Raw genomic sequence first — 22,979 nt, forward strand, 5'->3', positions numbered from 1 at the left:
TGGGGGTGCTGCCTTTGAGGTGAGCAACGCGGAGGGCGGCAGGGCCCCCCCCGCACTCTCCCCCCTTCCGAAGGGCGGGAAGCGCTGCTCGCTCCCTCACCTCAGGGCGCGGGCGGCTCCCGCCGCTGCCCGCCTTGCGGCGACCCTCGGGCTGGGGAGTGGGGGCCGCGGCGGCTCCCGCCCGCCGCCGGTGCAGCCCCCCGCCCGCCCGAGCTCCGCCCGCTCGCCGCCCTACCTCCCGCCCGGGTGCCGCCGGAGCCGAGGCGCGGGCAGCCCGGCGGGCGGCCGCCGCACCATGAGCGCCGAATGCAGCAGCTACCTCACCGCCGACAAGGTGCTGGTGAGCGGGTTCAGCTGCCCGCAGACGGGCGGCGACGCCCGTGCCGTGTACTGCTGCGGCTTCCAGGACGTCAAGTACTGCTGCGATGACCCCCACAGCTTCTTCCCCTACGAGCACAGCTACATGTGGTGGCTCAGGTAGGGGAGCGGCGGCGCGCCCCCGGCCCCGCATGGCGGGCGGTGGTGAGGCTCCGCGGCCCCGGGGGCGGGAGACCCGTGTCGGCCCGAGCGTGCCTGCCTGCGGGTTTGTGTTTCTGAGGTACTCGTAGCTGGCTGCCTGTGTCCCGCTGAGAGTAGCGGTAGAGCTGCAGCTGCTACCCAGAGAGACTTCTGCTTGCGCCGGGGTGATCTCTGAGAGAAGGAACTCGTGGCCTTTGTAGGGGAGCGCTGGGGACGCTGAGTGCCCGTGTACGGGGCATGCGGAGCGTCCCTGCGGCCCCGCGGGTGTGGGGAGCGGCCCTCGGCGGGCGCCGCGGGCGAGGCGCTGCTTGCGTAAAGTTCCCAAGGACTTTAGCTACTTTTCTGTGTGTAGTGAGATCAAGCGCTACATCGCTTCCGCTTGGATGATGGCAGATAATCAGGCTTGTGCTCGCTTGGGTCAGCGCGAGGGTCCATGTAGCTCTGGATCACTGCGCACCACTGCTGGCTGTGCCTGGCTCCCCTCAGGCTCTTAGTCCACGCTGGCTGTGTCAGGGTGTTAGTACACCTCTGTATGGTGCTTTCATTAGCTTTCTATGGACTTGTTATCCCTCGTTTTGTCTATTCCCTTTCTACGCTTGCTTCTGCTCTCTGCTTCTGCAGCCTCGATGGCAGCAGTCGCTACCTGCTGTTTGAGGATACATCCTTTTAGCAGTTCTATACTGTTTCCTACCAGTTTTCTGGAGTGCCCTCTGGTAGTAGTATTGTGAGACTTGGCAAACAAAAATTGCATGTTAAATTTATGCACAATATTAAAAATTTTGTAAGCATTTGGTGCATCAGTTCTCAGCTTTCAGCTCTCCAAACCGAACAGCCTTAGTCTTTTTGGACTCCCACTGAGACAGATGCTGTGTCCCACTGATCATTTTGGTTGCCTTTCTTTCATACCTTTTTTCACTCCACAGCGCTGCTCTAGAGGTGCATAACCTGGAGCTGTGTGCTCATGTGGGTATGGTAAGGTTTTACACGCTGGCAAGATGCTGCCTTTGGTCTTGCTCTCAAAATCCTTGCTGTTGGTGGTGGCCACCATTTTGTTGATGTCTTTGGCTGCCAGTGCACATTGACTCCATGATTTCAGTGAGCTGTCACTGATGGCTCTAAAACTTTTCTTGAGTTCACAGCTGCCAGTTCTGAGTTCATTGTCATCTAGGTTTGGTTTTGTATGTTTATATATTACATTATGTACACTGAAGCTCATTTACGTCACTTTTGCCTGCTTGCTCAGTTTTCTGCAAGTCTTCTAGCATTCTTTGCCCTCATAGCATTTGGTCGCTTGTAGGGACTTAGGATCATCGGAAACTCAGATTTCATTCTTTTCCAGGTCATAGATGAAGACACCGAATAAAATCAGTCTCGCCAATGATTTCTGGTGACTTTTCTTTATACTGAAAAGAGACCACTCAGCCCTGTGCATATTCTTTTAAGCAGCCTTGAATCTGTAACAGAACTTTTCCCTAATGCTGTGTCAGTTCAGTCTTTTTAGTCCCACCCTCAGTGCAGGGCTTTGTCAAAGGCTTTTTGAAAAATCTAACTCTGTCTGCTGGCTCTTTTATGCATCTGCTTATTGACAGCTCATAGATTCCAGCAGGTTAACAAGGCAGTATTTCCCCCACATAGTAATGCTGGCTGTTTAATGAAAGATTTTTTTGTCAGGAAGCAGGAAGTGCCAGAAGCTTCCTGAGGGCAGAGTGTAGTAACAAGTTGGATGAGGGTAGTGGCTTCACCATCAAAGGACGTATCCCTCATATCCAGGTGAGGTGAGTGGGGCAGGCCTGGGCATCGTGGCTTGGGGATAATAGCCAAGGTCAGATACAACCCCGTGCAGCCCACTCAACGCCCTGACATTGTGTTTATCTCTTGGCTTAGGGATATTACTCCTTTTTTTACAGACCTTTCTGTCTTGCCAGGGATGGAAATCAGATTTACTAGTCTGTAGTTCCTGAGTTCCCCTCTACAGCCCTGTTTTAGGTTGGAGTTACACTCCCAGCCTATGAGTGCTCTTGCAGGGTGGCCTTATGTTGCATGCCCTGGCCAGCAGTTTTGCAATTTCACATATGAATTCATTCAGGGCTCCAGTACTGCAGGCTTACTTTAATTTATCTGGTCTAATATTTAGTGTATAATTATTTAAAATCTAGTTTGGTGCAGATAGTGGGTTGAATGTGGGAATCTCCCAGCCAGCCACAGCTCTGACTGACACAGAATTGCTCAGCTTCTCTGATGTGAGAAGACATCCTCAAGTGTCCTTTTTTACGCTTTTTCTCATCAAATACCCATACTGGTTTAATGTTACATGATTTTTTTGATGTAGTCTTTGACTGGTTTGGTCACAGGAAGCCTTCTCAACATGGGAGAACTACTGAAAGATTAAGATGATGTCTAGCTCTTGCATCTTGATGAGACATTGTAGTGGAGACTGTTAGAGCTTGATCTTTTCAGAAAGAACCTCAAAGAACTGAATCCTATGAGAGGCTTTAATGAAGCATGTCTCTGAATGTTCTTCATTTAGAAAGATTTTCTGGGTCTGAGAAGTATGACTGCTTTCTTTACTCCAGAGCTTTTTAAGTTTCTCATCTTAAATCTTTGTTTGCTTGACTCCCCCCATTAATTTGAAAGCAGTGACTGAATGTACCACCAAGTGGTTGGTGGTACCTGAGGGGTTATTTTGGTGATAAACCAGGTAGAATTTCAGGAAGCTATTGCATGTATCTCTTGTGTTTTTTCTGCTGTGGGAGACGTGTTTGCCAGACCACTTGACAGTCAGCTCTGATGGAAGCAGCTCATGGAGAAACCAGCCACCTAGGCAACCTGAAGCAATAGTCACTTGCAGGCCTATGCTGTTGTTCTTTTGCCTAATCACTACTGCCGGTACTACATTTAGAGCTATATACTGCACTAACCCTTAGCAAAATGGAACCATCTTTTCTCCTCCCACTCCTGCAAAAACTGCAGTGTTAGACAAGTGCATCCTAACACATGCTGTACTAGGAGCAGCTGGACAGCCGTAAGTAATTGACCTTTGAGGAACTCTGGCACATGTCATATTTCCCCCTGAATTTATTATCTGTAGTATTTCTTTCTCACTTATTCTTTCTTTTTTTTGCTGGTACTTAAAATCAAATAGTATAGTTGTTCGGGTTTTTTTCTGTTAGAACAGCCTATGTTCCCTTTACACATTTATTGAAAAGCTGACCTCAGCAAAGAAGAGTGAAAATTGTCTTTTTTCTGTCTCTTGCAGCAGTCAGGAGCCCATAGAACAGGGAAGGGCACATTAGGAAAAGGCAGGAGTGTACAGAATTTGCCAGAAGGTTATGCAGCTTTTGAAACCACAAAACACAGATGCTGTAAAACAATAGTGAGCAAAACACTGAACCACTTGCCCTTCATATCTTTATGTTGTGCATGTACATATAGTCATCATGACATCTACTTTACCTCCAAAGCAGAGTGGAAGGGGAGAAATACTGGGCATGTAGCATTTGTATTGAACTGTGATGCAGTTAGGGTCAGTCAGCACCTTTTTTGTTTCTCGTTGTTCTAAAATAATTTAGAATTATTTTTGTCACTCTTCAATTAAGTTTTATTTTATCAATTTAATGGCTTCTTTCAGTATCAAATAAAATTGCAGTACCTTTTATAAGTTTCATGTAATATTACACATTTGATTAAAACTCTGGCAGGCCAAGTATAGATTTTATTCAAAATGCTCTATGAATTAATACCCATAGAACCATGGTGACCTAATGGTGTAGCCAAGCTTTTCTTAGCTGTACAGATCCTCGGGAGTCTGCTTTAGCTTTCCAAAAGAGCAAGTCTTTTGTTCCCATATGGCCATTCTTCCAATCTCCAGGGAATATTTGTTTGCTTTGCAAATACTATATACAAAAAAAAAATAATCACTGCAACGATGGCATTAGAAACTTTTGATTCACTCAGTTCCGGATGACTCATGAGCTTCCTTTTAATCTATCAGTGGACATACAGCATCTGCTTAGCCAATATTTAAATTTTTCCTAGCTGTTATTGGTGTGGATGGACTAATTTTATGGACTAAAAATAACTGTAGGTGTGTGCTGCTGAGCATCCCGTGACAGAAATGTCAATGACCCACTAAACAGCTTCCTGGAGAGCAGCCTGGGGAGCCCTAGAGAGTCTGCTGGCAAGAGTGGAGCCTCTCTGTCCAGTAAAGCCCTTGTGCAGAGGTGTGTGGCAGTGCTACAAGCTCGTATGTGGCACTCGGTGTAACAGCAGTAGGAGCATTAGTGAGATGTGTGGTATGGCTGTATCTTTATTGAAGAAAAGTATTGTAGAAAGTAACTTGGGAGCGTTCTGTTTGGTCTGTGGATCTTCTACCAAACTTAGCATTGCTTATGTTTCAAGAATTGTGTAAATGCTGCTGGGGTTACCCCTAGGCTTTCATTGCCATTTTTGGCATTCATATGCTAGGTCATCATTTGGGGTGTGTGTGTGTGTGATGTTAATGCGGAGGTTTTAATTTTCTAATGAGGCCATAGCTGTGGGCAAGAGTGACTTTTTAGCTTGCTTGTTTAGTGTCTCTGTTCAGAAAACTGGTCTTTAAACACCTAGTGTTTAAGGTAAAGACGAGAAGATGACAAAATGTTTTTAGCAAGGTCTTGTCTAGATGCATATGCAGCACCACAGTAACTGCTGTAGAATCCAGAGAACGTGCTGAAGGGCTGTCTTTATTTTCAGAGGAGGGTGATCATTAACATAATCAATTATCATAGTTATTTTGGTATTTTGTTTCTGAAAACAGTTTTAACTATAAAAAAAAAAAAAGAAAAAAAAGATTGTGTTGTGGTTAAGGAACTTAAGTGTTCAGAGCTGTGGAAGCCATACTGAATTCCTCTGAATTAAATAAATTAAGAAACAATGCCTCACCCCCCAACTTTAATGCCAAATTAACCTTAAAGAAATTAGTCATACGTTCTAAGAGAGTTGATGGCTTCAGCATGTGGAGAACAATATGGTATTGAAACATTGTTTAAAAAGAGTAAGTACAAACTGAGTCTTAATTTCTCATTGATTTAGGAAGTGGAATCCAGGGTGTCTATTTGGTTTTGTGATGCTGATCTTCATGTTTTTGGTGAGATCTTTTCACATTGCTGATGGAGCATGACAAGTACTTTTAGTGGCATATAACCTATGGAAGGTCTTTGACCTATAGTAGGAAATAATGAAGAGTTCCTCAGGAACTGCTTTTCTTATCTTTGCTATTTGTATCTTACAAAGCATCTTACACAAGTTACGTAGTAATACTGAAGATGCATGGTGCTGTACAGTACACAACTGTATTGTTAACGTCATCTTTACAACTGCATGGAGGAGAGCTACAACCAAGAAGTAATAGATGCCTGAATGGAAAGACAAAGAATCAATCATTAATATGTACTTGATCAAGTCAGCTTTAGGATGGCTGACTCTACTTAATGTTTGGCTAATGGTGAGCAACCTCCTTTGTTCTGCACTGCACACTATTATTTAAATAGAATATTAAAATAGGGCTAGTTACTGACATGACAAAAAAAGCACAAATACTTGTCTCTGAAGAGCCTTTGGGTTGGTATTACTTCCTCAAATAGATTCAGCTGTGGAGAACTTCCATGGTTCAATGGTTGCTCACCTCAGCCTCCTCTAGTGTAGTGTCTTCTGTTTTGTCCATTTGGGTCAAGGTGTTCCAAGTGAAAATGCAAAAATGAGGCCAGAACACAGGTGAGATCTCTGGCTGTAAGGACATATTCAGATTCCATGTTAAGCAGAATATTGCTTGCCTGTAAGTTTTGTTTGAGCCAAAAAATGATAAGGGAAAATTTGCTTAATATGTGCATATATACACAAACATACAAGGACAGTCTAGTTCATATGGATGATAAATACCATGAATAATCTTCATAAGGGTAGAGCTGTTCTTTCTAGAACCAATCATTCTGCTGATAATGAATTATTTTAGTTGTGCATGGAACTTAACACTGCACAAACTTCATTAATGGATCTGACCAATAACTGATGAGAACTGCATCTTGAAGTCATACTGGTATCTGTTCTCATCCTACTGATCTTAAGAGTTTACCCTATGGACATATCTGTCTACTGGTGTTATGGGAACTTGCAGAGAAGCTTTGCAGTAGCTTGAATGTAAAATTCATAAAAACATCCCAAGGCACAATTCTTCTGATCTCCCTGGAAGGTCATAGTAGAATTGACTTCTCACTGATAGCAGTGATTTATAAAGGCATTTTTATCACTAGAGGATGGGGTTCCTAGAATTTAAGACATTCATCTCTCTCCTGTCCTTTTTACGTCTGCCAAAAATTGTAAATATACCAGAGTAGTAATACAAGGATTCTCAGTCCTCGGACTCACTTAATCTGTGACCAAGAGGCTGCTGTACAATTTCACCAGAAATCTTTGACATGGACTGTAGAATAGAGGATTGGAATGCTGAAGGCATAAAATGGCCCAGGAGAGGATAGGATAGTAAATGATAGCTAGACTGTATTGCAACCAGTCCTTTAGTTCATCATGAGAACATTATATTAGGAAAAAACTTGAAAAGAAGGATTGGAAATAAGGAGGCTGCTAAAGGAATGACTGTATGTACATATACTGTCTCACTGAGCATCTGTGGGAGAACTATAAAGTAGCTTCTATCCTGCAGAAGTAGTATACTGATAAAATCTATATATAGTATTGTGTGTTTGGCCTCCTGAATAATTAAGTTCCTGCTCCTTTGATGCTTTTGATATTGTGTGTAAATTAATTCATCTTTACTTTTCCTTTTACCCTGATAAAGATCATGGAAAAACTTCAGTCTTGATTGGAGATTTATTGCATTAACACAAAGGCACAACAGTGATCACAGTACTCTACCCTGCTTTACAGAGTTGCTAACAGAATTGAATAACATGGCTTGCACATTTTATATCCTGTTCTTTATGGGCATGTCTTCCTTGGTGAGAAGTCTGTGACAAATGTGTACTTTGCTTGGAGTACTCCAATGGGCTCTTCTTGCAAAAAAAATAGCATTTCAAACTGAAAATACGGATTTAATAGTCATGTTGTTTGAGGAAAAGGAGTTTGCTTGGGCTGCCTGGAGCTCTGGAAGTGTGTGCATATATTTGTGTGATACTATGCTTATCTAGGAATATACCCTGCATTGGAGAAGTTGTTGATCTCAGTGATGCCAGTTACTGCATAAAGTTATTTCTGATTTTCATAAACACAGTTTAAATCAGGCTCAGGAGTCGTAAGCATAGGTAACATGAAATGTCACTGAGGGCCAGGTGTTCAGCTGCTGTGTAGTGACCTTGACCATTCTGAAGGCAATGAAATAATTCCAGTTTATGCAACTTAAGTATTGAGCTCTAAACTTCAGTTTACGGTAAAATACACAGTCACTCCCCTGATGGAGTGCAGGCAGCCTCCAGACAACATCCTGACCATTGTTTTAATGGGTATCTCAGGGTGTTTTTACACTTAATTTCTTTGTTTTTCTCTCTTCTTAGTGTTGGAGCACTTGTGGGCCTGTCGATAGCAGCAGTGGTCCTCTTTGCTTTTATCATCACTGTGTGTGTTCTCTGTTATTTGTTTATCAGCACGAAGCCACGCAGCAAACTGGATACTGGTTTAAGCTTACAGCTGGCAGGTAAGACCAGTTGTTACTGACATACATTATCTCCTGCAGAGGAAAAGCCTTATTTTGTCTTTAAATGGATGTGGAGGAATCCAACAAACAGCATGTATTTTCTTTCTGATGGGGACTTCAAGATTTAGTCAAGCTATCTTGCTGTTTTACCTTCTCAATGAAATCTGTACGAAACTCAAATGAAAAAAATGTAACACAAGCTCAGTATATTTATTTAGTAGTAGGAAGAGCATAACACTTTGCAATACTGAGTAAGTGTGCAACAAATAAGTCCCTTTATCAGCAAGAGGTTTAATGATTTAGTTGCTCTGGATTTCTTGTCAAGAGTACATAAGCATATAGTAGTGATTCCATTCTGGGAATAAGAATCTCAAAAGAGATTTTAGGTGTCTTTTCTTGTGACAGGGAGAGATCATTCTTTTGTCTTTCATACTGACTTAGGATCCAGTCTTTGAAGTCTAAGACTCTTTGCTTCAGTCCCAGTAATTCATACCTTTGCGCCCAAACTGTGTCTGTGGATCCCTGCAGGAACAGTGCATGTAGCCAGCACTAGCCCACTGGCGTGGGAAAACCTGTTGCTGCTGCCACATTTCACTACATTTGTGAAATCTGACTGCAAGTTTTGGTGGCAAGGTGGGATGTGCTAAGTTTTGCCCTTTGTCTTGGACTTCCTAGGTGTTTAAATGTGGCTTCAGTAGTTCAGCCAGTAAAGTTGTAGGAAGTAAAGGGAATGTTGTACTTAATTAGGTCTTGGAAGTTGAAGAAGTTGAAAAAGGGGAATAGTTCTTGGGAAAAAGTCCTCTCACCTCAAATTCTTTTTTCTTACTAGTTTTTAAAATGTTTCCGTACCTGCATGGCAATAGATGACCAATGAGTTACTATAATTATAGCCTATTATACAGCAGTAAACCCTTCTGAATGTCTAGTTAACATAGTCCGCTCCATACCAAAATTCTTATGTCTTGTTCTACAGAGAATGCAGGCTTTGCTCTATAAGTTGTTTATAGGGATGTCAGGAAATGCAAAGCCTCCCTTTGGAGCTATATAAGCTGAGCAAGCTGCTGAAGTGAAAGTCACACATTCAGCAAACTGTTACTAATCTGCAAATTGAAAACTTCACACCTGTCCTGGAAAGAGTGGAAATAAGACCTGTAACCTAGAACAGCCTAAATAAACGCTTGGGTGGGATGAACAAAATGCCTGGTGATCTTTCACAAGATGGTTGTATTCTAATTATAAACTGGCATTATGCTTTTGAACGTGTTGCTGTTTAATTTCTTCCCTCAGGTTTTCCTGCTATGGCATCAGCTTGTAATCCATTGCCAGGACAGCAGTGCTGGTTTTCTCATGCTTTGTATTTTTGTGCCAGACATGTTTGGCATATGGGGAGCTGGGAAGGAGGCAGGTGCTACTGCACCACTGCTGCCAAGTGATTCCATCTTTCTCTACAGACTCAAAACCTGCTGCAAAACCACATCCTGCTTTGGCATTAGAGATAGTTCCTCTCTTCCTATCATGAGGTGAACTGCATCCCAGGCTCCCCTACTGATGACCCAGCATTCACGTAGGCATCCTGTTTCCCATGATTCTAGGTGTTATGACTCCAGGAAGCTGAGAGATCTTTGTTCTTTCCAAACCATCTTCTGTGTTGTTTTTAGCTTTGTTCAGACTGCATTGCTTTGTATTTGAACACTGTTTTGACTTTGCTCTCATCCTGTGTTTTTTGCTTTTATTATTCTGCTTCTTTGACTGCTCTGAATGACAATTATTTCACATCTAAATTCTGATAGCTTTAGCTGTTGATGAAGTGGGTTGCCAGAAATCGAAAGCCAGTTGCTTTGCCAAGGTTGAGAGATCTTTGAAAATATTGAAGGATTTAATTGACAAGCCTGAGTACTTATCTTCATTATACTTGGGTTTCTTTTGCATGGAAGTCATGCAAGGGCTGAGTATCTGAGATGACTAGCTAGCTACTTTCAGGCCTGGGGAACAATAAAAGCAGCCTCTCCTCTTTCAGTTTTTCTGAGATTTGAACGTAATCCTGTATAGGCTGTAAAAATGAATTAAAAAATTAAAATAATCTTTAGAAATTTCAGAAAATGTTAGGCCTGTGGACCATGAGTTTTAACTGTGAACTCATTTCAGCCCTGCTTTTTTTGAACTAGCATAACCTTGCCTTTAGATGAAAGCTGTGTCACACATTAGATGTTGTGCAGTGTCTGGACCCCTGGAGCATTTAGAAAGCACTCATTTATAAAAGCAATACTTGTTACTATATTCAATTTCACCCATAATATATCAGCTTAGTTGGAGTTTTGTATTTCATTAAACATACAATAGATTCTTGTGTGCTTCCCACATCTGATAGCCAAAGTTGGTCATTGCTCTGCGGGCGCATCCAAGATCTCCTAAATATAGAAGTGGAATTGTTGAATTTTTACAGAAATAATTTCACATGCAATCATAAATATAAAAATAATCTGGATGTGTGGCCTTTGTTAAAGTCTCTGATTCTGCAAAAGACAGATCAGCTGGAATTTGGCTCTATTTAGTCTTGAACAAATGGTCTTCAATAGCATCACCACAGATACTACCTATGGGGTTCCTGAGTTAGCTAAGCATGTTGTTAGCCCTATGAAAAATTAGCGTTTTAATCTGAGAACTAAATTTCAGGGAAAATGAGCTCAGCCACAGGTGTAGACCAGCAGTAACTACTTAAATGTTAATGGAGTTATACTTACTTCTATTTGTAGTATCGCAGTATAGAGTGCGGAATAGATCCCTTATATGCAAGACAGTGTGTACTGGCAAACGAGAAGATCCTACATCCCAAGGAGTTCACAGTCTAGTTTCTCATCAGATCTAGTATTTCTCAACAAAAAGCAGCAATGTACTTTACCTCTTTCAATGAAATCCTCCTTTTACAGGCAAAATTTCAGTTCTTTATACATTGCTTTCTTATTGTTTGTGCTCTGTCTCAGAATGCAAGGTTCGCCTAGGATTTGGCTTGTGGGTTAATGATCTGCTTTACTAAAGTGTCAAAGTGCTTCATTTTTTCTTCTATCCTCACTTCTACATTCAGAAGTAGGGAGGTGCCATTAGATCTGTCTCACAAGGAGACAGAACTGCAAGGAAGTGTCATATTTTTAATACTTTTTGTGTCAATTTAGACATTCTTGTCTAGTGGAATTTTGAAAGAACTTCACTAACCAGAAGAGCTTTTTCCCTTTGCTTGTGATACCTCTAAAAACGTGGCTCTAAGATTAGCTTGGCACAGGAATTCTGTGGTACAGAGAATTGAGCCATGGTTTTCTGAGACCAAGATGAATACTTAAATCATTGGACCGTACTTTCTCTTAGCATAGTGAACTTGCTTTTTAATCATACAGGTTGCTCAGTAAGCTCTTTCTAAGTGAAAGGATTTTTTGCTGAACTCATTGTAGGTGTTTCTGTTTTTCCCATTTGAAAGCTGGAGAACTATGTAAGTGTTTCGTGGTAAAAAAAAGCCCCAAAGGAATCTAAGCCCTGAGAATGCAGCTATGCATTATGCAGTTATGGATTTTCCCAAGATGAAAGGGAATTTGGCCATACGCTTTGTTCTCCTTCTAATGAAAAAACTTCCCTTTGTGCGAAAAGTTTATCCCCTTCAAAATGTAGGGAGCTAGGGAGTCACAAAATTGTGAATGTTTTGTTAAGGCTGAGAAAACAGTGCTGGAGCATCTAGAGGAGATGAGGATGACTGAGTAGAGATTGCATAATTGTCAGGAGAGGAGTGGTAAACAGGCAGAAAAGCAGAAATCTAGAGGCATATCTGCTGCTGAGCTCTGAGAAAAGGTGAACATACGCTTCCAGGCAGCTGATGGGAGAGCAGTAGTCATCTCTGCACACCCCTTAGAATGGGTTTTGCCATCAGAGATAAAAAGGTAAATAGAGACTCCCCACTTTGGTGACCCAAACAGTTCATAAACACATTTTCTGAGTTGCCTTCATATTTCTACCAGCATTAGTCCAGGAAGACCTTTGAGGCAAGGTGTCCTATATCACTGCGAAGCGAGAATAGCAAATGACATTTTATGATGGTAACTAACATTTTCCTTTAAAACTTAGCACAGGAAACCCTCTATAATGTATTTGGAGTCAGACAGCAGGGACCTTTAGGTTGGAGTGTGAAGAGAACCGTGGCCTTGTAAATTACTCATAAGTGCTGGGAAAAGTGTGCTTTAATGAAAGAGATTAATTCTTTGTTCTTACAAAGCAGTGACATCATAGTATGCTAAAGTTCATGGTTTCATTTCATAGTAATAAAAAAATCAGCTCGAAAAATAGCCAGATGACCTTCCTGTCCCTATTTCTCTCCTTAATTAAACATTCCTTATGGAGCACTAATCAAATATACAAAACATTTAGGTATTTTGATGAAAAAGCACCAAACTCTCACACTTTCTCCTCCTTAGCTCAGTAGAGTTATCTGACTCTATTCGTTCTGAAACCATCTGACTTCAGAGACACTGTGCTTGGTTTTTGGAGTATGCATTGATAGGGTTGCTTTCTAGGTTTATCAATGATTTCCACTATATAGTCTTTCTGCAGCTGGCCTTAAATTTTCCCCAGTTAGGCTACTTTTCTCTTTGCCAGCCATCTGCCTCAGATATTTGTATATGGGAAAAATCAGCCTAATGGGCTCAACTGTTTTAAAAAAAAAGGGTTTTTTTCTTTAGGAAATGAAGAAATTTCCTGTTTTGGAGCTGGGAATTCAAATACAGTGGAAGGGTAGCATTAGTTCAAAGGTACATCACTAGGACAGATTAAATTTGGGAATGGTTAAATTGGACTCCTTAGCTTTTAAATTTCCCAAACTTTCTTGTAGTAGTGAGTTTTTTGCAGCTCATTGACTCAGGTTTTTTTTAACTGCAACAATACGCATAGATGCTGTAAGCTGGTTTAGATATGAAATCTAGACAAGCTTCAAAACAGGGTGCCTTCCTCTATAACTGATTAGGATTTATTTTTTTTTTTACTCTTTGGGTTTGCTTTTTTTCATCACAGCTGAAATAACTCACTGAAGAGACCTGGTTTCAGCTGAGAACTTGGCTTAAATATTGTACAGACTTGAAATGACAAACTATCAAATCCCATTTTGATATTTTGAAACCAAACTGCAGGTTTTTTCAGTTCAAACAAAATGCAACTTTCAAAATGCTTCAAAAACAAATGATTCCTTTGCCCAATTTGCTTTGTTGCAGTTTTTTTTAAAATGAAAATATTTGAATTCTCAACTTTTCCTCCCTTTTGGATATAGGGAACCTTTTTTAATCCCTTCCCTACATTTCCTTGGACAGAGGCACCCTGCCCAGTTACGCTTTGCTTTTCTTTTTGTTCTCTGTGTTGGCGCAAGCAGTGGGAAAGTGCAAAATGAGGTCAAAGACAGTGTTGGACTAGAGGCTAATGGGCAATACAGGGAAACTTGGCCTGGAAGGAAGATGAGCTCCATAAGGAGACTTAGATGAGACAATGGAGTAGAGAGAGGTTTTGGAGCCAGTAGATAAAGGAGAAACTGCAAAGACCTCGATGTGCCTGGGAGCATGTGGAAGAGGGACTAGGCTAATGGGGTTGAGAGCAGCAGAGCAGGGAGGCAATGATGCTGGAGGGGATGGAGAAACTCCTGTGAGGGCCAGGGAGTGGAACAATGGCTGTGGGTGGTCTGGAGAGCAGAGGTGGGGTGCTTGAGGAGAGGGATGAAGAGAGAGCCTTGCAGATGGAAAGCATGCACAGGAACAACTAGAGATTTAGGGCAGAGAAAAGAGATGGGAGGGACTCAAAAGTATGAACTGTTGTTCAAAGACATGGGGACTAGCATGGGAAGCATAGTAGCAGAAAATTAGGACTGGAAACTGAGTGAGGAAACTGGGAAGGGAATGAAAGAATGAACATAAGGTAGGAAAGAAATAAAGTTCAAAGTGTGGTAAGGAAAGTCTTTCCTCCTTGAGCTTTGCTTTCTCTGCTGTGAGCAGCTATCAGTGAAAAGCACTGGCAGAGTGCTCTCTTCTCCCTTTGTGACAGTGACCCGTTGCAGACTGCTTTTACTTTGGTTATTCTGATCAGCTCGGCAAACTCACATTATCTGCACTGAATCTAAAGATTCCAGCCCTTCTGCTCCAAGCAGATGTCTGTCAGTTACCCGGTGGAATCTGATGAACTATTATTTATTCTAGCCTATGAATCTGTGCTCTGAAAAACAATATTCAAATACTATTAAGCTTGAGAACCAAACATTTAAAAGATGGGAGGTACCAGAACTTGAGATTTTCTGGGCAACTGGTGAAATGTCTAATTAAAAATTGCTTTATTTGCTCCTGTCATCTCTTTAATCTTTCTGAAAAACAAGTGATGCTTCTTTCACGCAAGGAAGTATCGTAAGCCTCCCCTCACACAGTGGTTTGGGATCACTGGATGGAAGGTGCAGTGACTATAGTAGTGACTGATCATATTTGGAGAGGGGTTAAATTTTGAGATTTCTGATCTGTTTTCTTGAATATGGGAAATTTTTCTGCATTTATTTTAGCAGACTCTGATTTCCTGCTGTAAGTGCTACTTATACCACAGTGCTAATAACTTAAACTGCTCTTCATCTTGACGTTTATTCCTTTTTAACACAAGTAAGTTAATAGTTGCAGCCTCCCAGGGCTCAGGAATAGGAAGTGGGATGGCTCTTGTTTATCCCATCCTCTGAAAATTGTAGAGGAAGATTCCAGGAACTGTATTTTTTTCTAGTGCAGTAGGCACCTATGTGTATTGCTGCTTGCAACTAAAGGAAGAATAATGCTGTTAGTTTTAATAAAAATGCTTTTGTTTTACAGAAAGTGAGACTAGAGGGAGTTCGATATGTTAAACAACAGAGTCACTGGATGGATTCTACTTTCTACTAATGCTGTAATGAATATAGGTACAGTGAGAACTTTTGTTTTCATCTTCCTCTTGTATTTGTATACCCTCTGCTCTGTTTTACGTGTGGTGATGCAGATATGATAAGCGTTTTTTAAAATACCATGATTTTTTATGTGGGTTTTTAGCTTTCTGAAAAGCACTAGCAAACTGTCTGTTTTACTTATACATTGCCCTGATGCTGTCCTTGCACAGGGAAGTATCTGCAGAGATTTGAACAAAGTCCTTCCATAGAGAAATCTCTTTTTGATTTACTTGTACATGAATAGTCTACCATGGTTGTGTGCCAGAGAAGATTACGTACCCCTTATGCTGTATTTGTCCTTTCCCTGATGCTGTCCAGGGTGCACCAGAGCTTACTAAGGGGGCAGCCATTATAACTTGTCATTCAAAAAAAATTCTTTAGCGACAAACTGCTAGAAAGACTCTGTGACAAAGGGTAAGAGCAATGAAGTATCTGGTGGGTAGTTTAGTCATACCCTGCTTCTTGGGATGCTACCTACAAGTGCTGAGTCAAGTCATGATAGAGAACTGAGGAGGGTTATCTTGCAAAAAATGAAGTTTCATATACTGACCTGATTTTTATGCTGAAATCCTGTTTAAAAGTCGAACTGCCTATGGCACAGACTGTGCAAAATAGTAATTCAAATGTATGCCAGTACCGATGAATTATACTTCAGACTTAAGAGGAATTTCTAAGTAACGCAAAAGACTTCATATGGCATGAAACATGCATTTTACTTTATGCAGGGGGTAAAAGTTCATAGCTAAACAGCCACAGAATGTGAGAATAGCCATAGATAAGCAATGTTTGTCAGAAAAAAATAAAGTGGGCCTGCTTGCTCAGCAGTTTTTCTTAGATGAGCAGGGATGTAAATGTGTCAGAGTTCCCTGCTTCACGTATTTTCTGTTGTACCTGTGCATTGTAAGTGCAACTGCATCTTTCTCAGCACTCTATTACGAGCATAACAGGTTGGTTTGGGCTGCTTGTCCTCATGAAAGTACTTAAGTGTAACAAAACTCATTTTCAAACTCCTAACCACCTCCACACGCTTTTTTTTTCCTCTGCTGTTGCAAATGAAATGGCTTGTGGGAGAAAAATGCCATGGGAAGACTAAAAAGGATCCTGCAGTCAGAAAGCCATCTGCAGTGAGAAAATCCAAAAATATCTGAGGCAGGCGCTAAGTGCTGAGATAAGACCTCAGTTCAGGTCTGTGAATGTGGCATTGCTTTCTGAAGGCAATGAACCTCTCATTTCCTCATGCTTCAGTTTGCCAGCCTTCCACTGTAGCGTAGAGACTATTCAGTTTGCCAGCCTTCCATGGTAGCGTAGAGACTAATGTTTGTGGAGTGCTCTGAAGTGTAACCTGCTAACCAGTGTTGCTTACAGGAAGAGAGAAAGGAGGAGAGAATTGAAAGGCCAGCTGCAAAGCATTTTTTTGTAGTGTTTGAATGCACGCTTGATATAAAGACCAAAAAATTTAGAAGCTTTGTTTGTGGATGAATTATCCGGTTCTTTTTTGTCGGCTAAATGAGGCTGGCATTGTTACGAAGACTCAAAATACTTGAGACCTCTTTTTGGGATAAAACTAGGAAAACTGTGCCTTTAGCCTGTGAGCTTTTTTGCTTCCAGATCCAGAATGGAGCAGCTGGAAGCTTTCTGTGTAAATGAAAAGGGAGGCAAGGGGCAAGGATCTTTTCTGAACTTCAACAGATAATCTGGTTAAGTGTTGGTAGAAATTCCAGGTCTTTCATTGTTTTTTGTCTTCTGCTTTTCATGTTGTCTGCTTGTTGCAGATTTCATGCCTTCACCTGTTACAGGGAGCTGCTTCACAGTGCAGTGATAAGCCAGAGAGTTCAATGGCTGGGAACTTTCCACTGCTGTGACAAAGCTATACGTGGCAATTAGATTTGATTTAACATGCATACTTCCTCTGCTAAATTCACTGGGGTTTAATTGGGAACAGGACCCCCTACATACTTGCAACTGTAGTGCAGCATATAATTCAATCTTTGCATGCTCTTTTCCAGCAAAAGGGCAAACACAGATTTTAGCTTTAAAAAGGGAAAGGAGAGGAACTAGGCAGCTGGAGGCATCGCTTCTAATTTGGAATAATAACGTATTGAAATAGTTAGCAAGAGTTACGCACAAGAAAAATCTGACACAGATTTAGTGAAGACAAATCGTGAAAAACCAGTGTAATTTCTCTTTGTCAAGGTAATTTTGCCTGTCAGGTAAGTGGGAACAAGTGGCTATGAGTATGGGTCTTTATGAAAATGCAAAGAGAAGTTTTCAGTGGCTCATTCACAAACAGATTTTTGGAGGGAAGGATGTCTCAGTACTCTATGCCTGTTGAGTAGTAAAAGCTTGGTTGAAGGAGTAGGAGGCAAATCTATAAAATTTATGGATGATACCACACTGGGAAGGGTTGCAGGACTCTGGGAATTAAACTACCTTTCAGAATTATCTCAGTGCCCTGGAGAAATGGTCTGAAATAAAAAAGGTGAAATACAATAAAGATAAAAGCAAAGTACTGTATTTAAAAAAGAGAATCAAGTCCCCAGATGTACCCAAGGGAGAATAACTAAGTAGTGTGTGTGGAAAAATATCTGGGGATTTACAATATGCCATAAACAAGAATATTGATGTTCTGGGCTCTTCTTTTAGTCTGACATACGAAAGAGGGGAGCTGTGTATAGGATGTAAGATAATAATTGGCTGCAGCTAGTACTGGCAGTGCCTCTGTTATAGTAATGCTCTTAGGTGTTAATATACTGGAGACGAGGGAAAATTGAGAAAATGATGAAGATTTTGGAACAGCAGGACAGGCTTAAACTGGCTTAAGTCTAGAGAGGAAAAGATGAATGACAGTGTTCACTTATGTGAAATAGAGGACAGTGATTATTTTTCCATGTCTGTGACAGGATAAGTAATGTGCTAAATTTCACATTGAAGTAGATCCCAGTTTAGTGATGGAAAAAGTCTTCCACACTGTAATGGGAGAAGTGATACTGGACCTGCCGGTGAGGCAACTTGTGGGAATTTCTTCCAAGGTTATCTTGAACAGGCTAGACTCACACTAGTCAAAAGTGAGATAGATGAAGGATCTCTACAGCCTTAGTGTGTGTGGGGCTGTGTCTTAGTCCCAGGCATCCCTTAGGCCACACCAGAAGTCCTTGGCTTTTTCTAGACTGTGTCCAGGTCTGGGAAAGAAATGTCTGTCATACTACTGCTATGAGTAGAGACAGTCTTGGGCGCTGTGTCAGGCTGTGTGTGGGTCTGCCCCCCAGTCTGGAGAAAAAGTGATGGCCATAAACAAACATCTGAGCTCCCTTCTGATCTGGTATTTCATCAGGAACACTGTATGTGGAGGCAGAATAGACTAGACTTTTCCAGTTGAAAGGGACCTACAATGGTCATCTAGTCCAACTGCCTGACCGCTTCAGTGCTGACCAAAGGTTAAACCAAAATAAGGGCATTGTTCAAATGCCTCTTCAATGCTGACAAGCATGGGGCATCAACTGAGGAGATTAAGACACGGACGCCTGAATCTGACCAGAAGACCTTTCATTAGTCCAAAACCCACCCTTATATATCCTCGTTCGCTGTTCACGCACAACATACTAAAATATCATTGGTTAATCAATACTGTTCACACTCTTCTTGGCTAATCTCTGTGAGTTTCATGTTCTCAGCCAGCCACCTACATGTGGCATCGCACATCCGCTCCAGCCTCGCTTCAAATCCCGTTTTTCTTCCAGGCGTTCAGCCAACCTTATCTTTCTTTCTTCTTTAGCCTTCAAAGTCCTTCACAGGCGTCATGGCCTCTGGCACTTGCCATAAAGCTCTCTACAATCAACCACCTCTCTAGGAAGCCTGTTCCAATGTTTGACTACCCTCTCAGTAAAGAAATGCTTCCTAATGTCCAGCGTAAACCCAGCTTTGAACCATTCCCGTGTGTCCTATCGCTGGATCCCAGGGAGAAGAGCTCAGCACCTCTCTCTCCACATTCCCGCCTCAAGAAGCTGCAGAGAGCAATGAGGTCACCCCTCAGCCCCTTTTCTCCAAATTAGAGAAGCCCAGAGTCCTTGGCCACTCCTCATAAGCCCTTTCCAGCCCTTTCACCAGCTTTGTTGTCCTCCTCTGGACACATTCAAGGACCTTAACACTCTTCTTAAATTTTGGTGCCCAGAACTGCACACAGTACTCAAGGTGAGGCTGCACCAAGGCTAAAAACAGCGGGATAATCACCTCTTTTGACCAACTGTGTTTTAACACGCCCCAGGATGTGGTTTGCCCTCTTGGCTGCCAGGGCACGCTGCTGACTCATACTGAGCCTGCTGTCAACCAGATGGCAATACTGGAGGAGGGTACCAATCTAAGGTTATATGTATGTCTCATATGTTTTAATTTAAGTTGGTCAGGAATGTATAACCATCCTCATAGCCTTAAGCAGAAGGAAATGTAGAATGTACAAGAAGTATCACTGATAACTCAGATAAGCATCATTCCTATCAATGAATGAACCAGTACCGAAGTGGTGTTCTTTGGTGGTTAGGATGCTCTTTGCTGATGGTTGCTCTCTGCCTTGAAATCCAAGATTTTACACTTCAGAACGTCTGTCAGTAGCTGAATTAGCTGAGATTCTCTGGCCAGACTTCAGTGCATGTCCATTGTTTTTTGCATATCCAGACAAACATCTGGTTCTAAACCCAGCTCTACCAACAGTTGTTGTGCTTCCTCAGAAGCAATCTTGTTTTAATGAGCAGTAATTTTTTTTGTGCAGAAATTCTTCAAGTGTTTGGAATATATATTTGTATCCTTTAGGATTAAAGGCACACATTGTGAGTATGCTGTCATACAAAAATAATGAAATGCGTGGTTTAATGTAGATATTAGTGGTGTATTTTCCAAGAGGCATTGCATATAAATGTTAGATGAATGATCCTGTCTTTATCTGCTAAGCCTTTTTTCTTTTGTTTTAACACCCTTGTGCCTTGAGTTTATCACATGTAAGGTGTGAAATCCTCATTTGCATAGCAGAGGAGCAATAGCAGTTCTACCCATCGACATACATCCCCAGAGGAGGCATTTAGTGTTTCATAGCTGTAGTAGTGCCCTTCAGAGGTGTCATTCTTCACAAGATAAAGGTCAGGAATCTAATGAGGTGCTTGGGAAGAAGTAATGCCAGTGAAATGGATTGAGCTGTGTGGTTTGTTCTAGATTTGTTTGTAGGATCTCCTTATCAACTTTGCTATGCAGCCGAGGGAAAAAAACTTCCTCTTTCAGTCTAATTCTTAACTGTGATTGGTATTTTGCAGATAGAGAGCTGCATCCTTCACAAGACCCCCACCAAAACAAGCTGTTGACAAAGCCAAGTGGCATCAAGAGATTTCCTGAGCCACAAAGATGAACTGTGACTGTAAGCCACAAGAACCTGAATCACTTTTCCAGAGGTGTTTCCTGGCTATTACGACCAGTGTTGATAACCAGAGGCCAATCTGAAGCTATGCCAGGATATGTATTTGTGTATGGTTACTGTACTGAGAAGTAGTATATTTTGATTTGCACATACCAGCTACTGCTGCTAGTCATTTTCATGCAAATTGTTGTCTTTACTCTGTGCAGTTCCAGTGAGATAACACAGTTGTCAAGCAGAGCAGAATTGGGCACACCATGTTGACCAAGCTTTATTTTAAGCTTTTATTGTGTGTCATCTTAGTGTGGTGTCTTCACATCATGAATATGGTTGTCTTTAGCCAAATGTGATTGTTTGCTGCACAAACATGTGTGATGCAGTACCTCAATAAAATCTGACATTTGTGTTGTATTTTTCTTAATTTATCATTTCCCCCCACCTTTGTTTCCTCAGAAGATTCTCAGGGATCTTAAAATCATTTTGATGGGAGAATTTTCCAACAAAACAAGTGAAGTTAGTGAAAGGTTAATTTTTGTAGGGAAGTTTTGATTTGAATAGCTGTTCTCATAGGAAACAGAGAACACTGAAATGAATTGAAATAAACATCCACAAATGTTTTGCAGATTCTACATCAAAATATGTTGGAATATTTATTTTGAAGCTAACTAAAAATTTTCCAGTAGTGTTCCAGTTTGAAGCACTAATTTGTGAAGTGTTGAACTTCCTTCAGGTAATCAAAGAGCTCTAATTGCACATTTTATTTCCCCAGAAGTCTTAGGAACAGCCAACATAATCTTAACTATCATATTTGAGCTTTCAAGTCTTTCAAGCTTTCAGCCTTGAAATCATGAACATTAACGGTAAGGGTTTCTTTTTATCTTGTGAGGGTTCTTTAAGATCAGTGATCAAAAGAATTTCTAAAATATTTAACCATGCTGTTTATATTAAGGCAGTAGATAGGTTGTATCTTCCATTTGCAATGAAGCCTATTTATGTACCATGTCAGTTTTGTCTCTGGCTAAACTTCAACTTTTTAAGATCAGATCTTTGACAGCTTTTGGGAGTGACATCTTTGTGCGTGATAGTGCTTGAAATGTAAACTTCTTTACAGCTATCTGGCATTATGCATAACAGAACCCCAAGTGCTTCCAGTCTAAGCTACTCCTAAGTTGCATTACTTGTGTGAAATAATACACCAGTGCCCTCAAAAGAAATAGAGACTGTGGTAATGTTCTCTCTGTAACTGTTTTCGTATACTATCTCACTAAACTGGCTTTTGCTACTGTGGCCTTCTAGAAAATTAAAACCACATTGGATGCACAAAGAAAATATTTTTGTAACAATAGAACGTAAACCTGATCTTCCAGCCTCATAACTTTCTTGATTGGGACTGTCAAAGAGCAGAAGGGAAAAAAATATATATTTGCCATCTGGTTTCCTTTAAGGATTCCAGCTCTCCCTGACATGTACATTCTGGAAGTGTATGCTTCATTTTAAACCATCGATAAAAGACTTACAGAAGATGAAAAAAAGAGGTTTAAGTTATTTCAACTTCATACAAACTTGGACCAGCAATTTTGTAATTTTTAAATTTTAAAGTATTAAAGTTATTTCAAAGTAATAAAAGGTACTCTATTTTGAATGTTGCAGATCAAAATAGCTTTGGGTTTTGTCTCTAGGGCAATTTCTGAACATTTGATTCCTCAAGTACTGGGCTTTTTCTTCATTTTGAGTATCTTAAGATACCAAAGTAGCAGAATAAAAGCAAAACCAGAATGCAAAAAACCCTCCAACTTACCGTTCTTTGCCTATGTCCAATGCCTGTTGATGTTTTCTGGTATTGTGTTAGGAAAATCCATTTCTTTGCCCTTTTAGCCAGTTATTTTGTAACTGAGGGTTTCTAAAGGTCACAAAAAAGTACCTCCCACACTGGTTTGGTGAGGGAATTGGCATGCTGCCCATTAACAGCTTTTAAAAGTAATGTGCAGTTGCAACAAGGGTGGCTCCCTGTGTTTAATAAACATAATATGGCTTAATGCACTTGTTAGGCATAGCACTAATTTTTTGCCCTAGGAACATTTTAAGCTTAAGTTGTTTAAATGACCTTGTAAAACAAAGTCAGGGCTGTTGTGCTATCATCAGCCATACAGAAGCTAATAAAACTCATAGGAGTTGCTATGAGCATTTTTTATTGTTTTTCAAAGTTGAGGAATTTTTGTAATCATAAGGGCAAATTAAAAGTGGTAGAAGCATTGTGTAATAGTATGCAATAGGCCTCATGGGCTGTGGGATATAGAAAGTGTGCTTTGTCTCTCTGCTTTTACAGATTCCAGCTAGGCAGCACAAGCGGTGGTCCCTGATTGATTTCACTGGGACCAGGCTGGCTGGGTCCCACTGGTAGGTCTGGGAGTGGC

At 41.2% G+C, this 22,979-nt stretch overlaps 1 protein-coding gene across 1 annotated transcript; it reads left to right on the forward strand.

The window, feature by feature from the left end:
* The first annotated feature begins 265 nt into the window (after positions 1-265).
* Positions 266-20,918, forward strand: SHISAL2A (shisa like 2A). Its single transcript, XM_040611114.1, has 4 exons — positions 266-477; positions 8,064-8,203; positions 15,061-15,146; positions 20,468-20,918. Exons 1-3 carry the CDS (start codon positions 296-298, stop codon positions 15,090-15,092), a joined length of 354 nt encoding a protein of 117 aa, XP_040467048.1. The 5' UTR covers positions 266-295; the 3' UTR covers positions 15,093-15,146; positions 20,468-20,918.
* Positions 20,919-22,979: the final 2,061 nt, after the last annotated feature.

The sequence above is a fragment of the Falco naumanni genome, chromosome 11 (genome assembly GCF_017639655.2).
Source record: "Falco naumanni isolate bFalNau1 chromosome 11, bFalNau1.pat, whole genome shotgun sequence".
Taxonomy (NCBI): domain Eukaryota; kingdom Metazoa; phylum Chordata; class Aves; order Falconiformes; family Falconidae; genus Falco; species Falco naumanni.

Coding starts and splice junctions, on each gene's coding strand:
- SHISAL2A (XM_040611114.1), top strand. CDS start 296: ATGAGCGCCGAATGCAGCAGCTACCTCACCGCCGACAAGGTGCTGGTG. Junction 478..8,063: donor AGCTACATGTGGTGGCTCAG/GTAGGGGAGCGG, acceptor CTCTCTTCTTAG/TGTTGGAGCACTTGTGGGCC. Junction 8,204..15,060: donor TTTAAGCTTACAGCTGGCAG/GTAAGACCAGTT, acceptor TTTGTTTTACAG/AAAGTGAGACTAGAGGGAGT.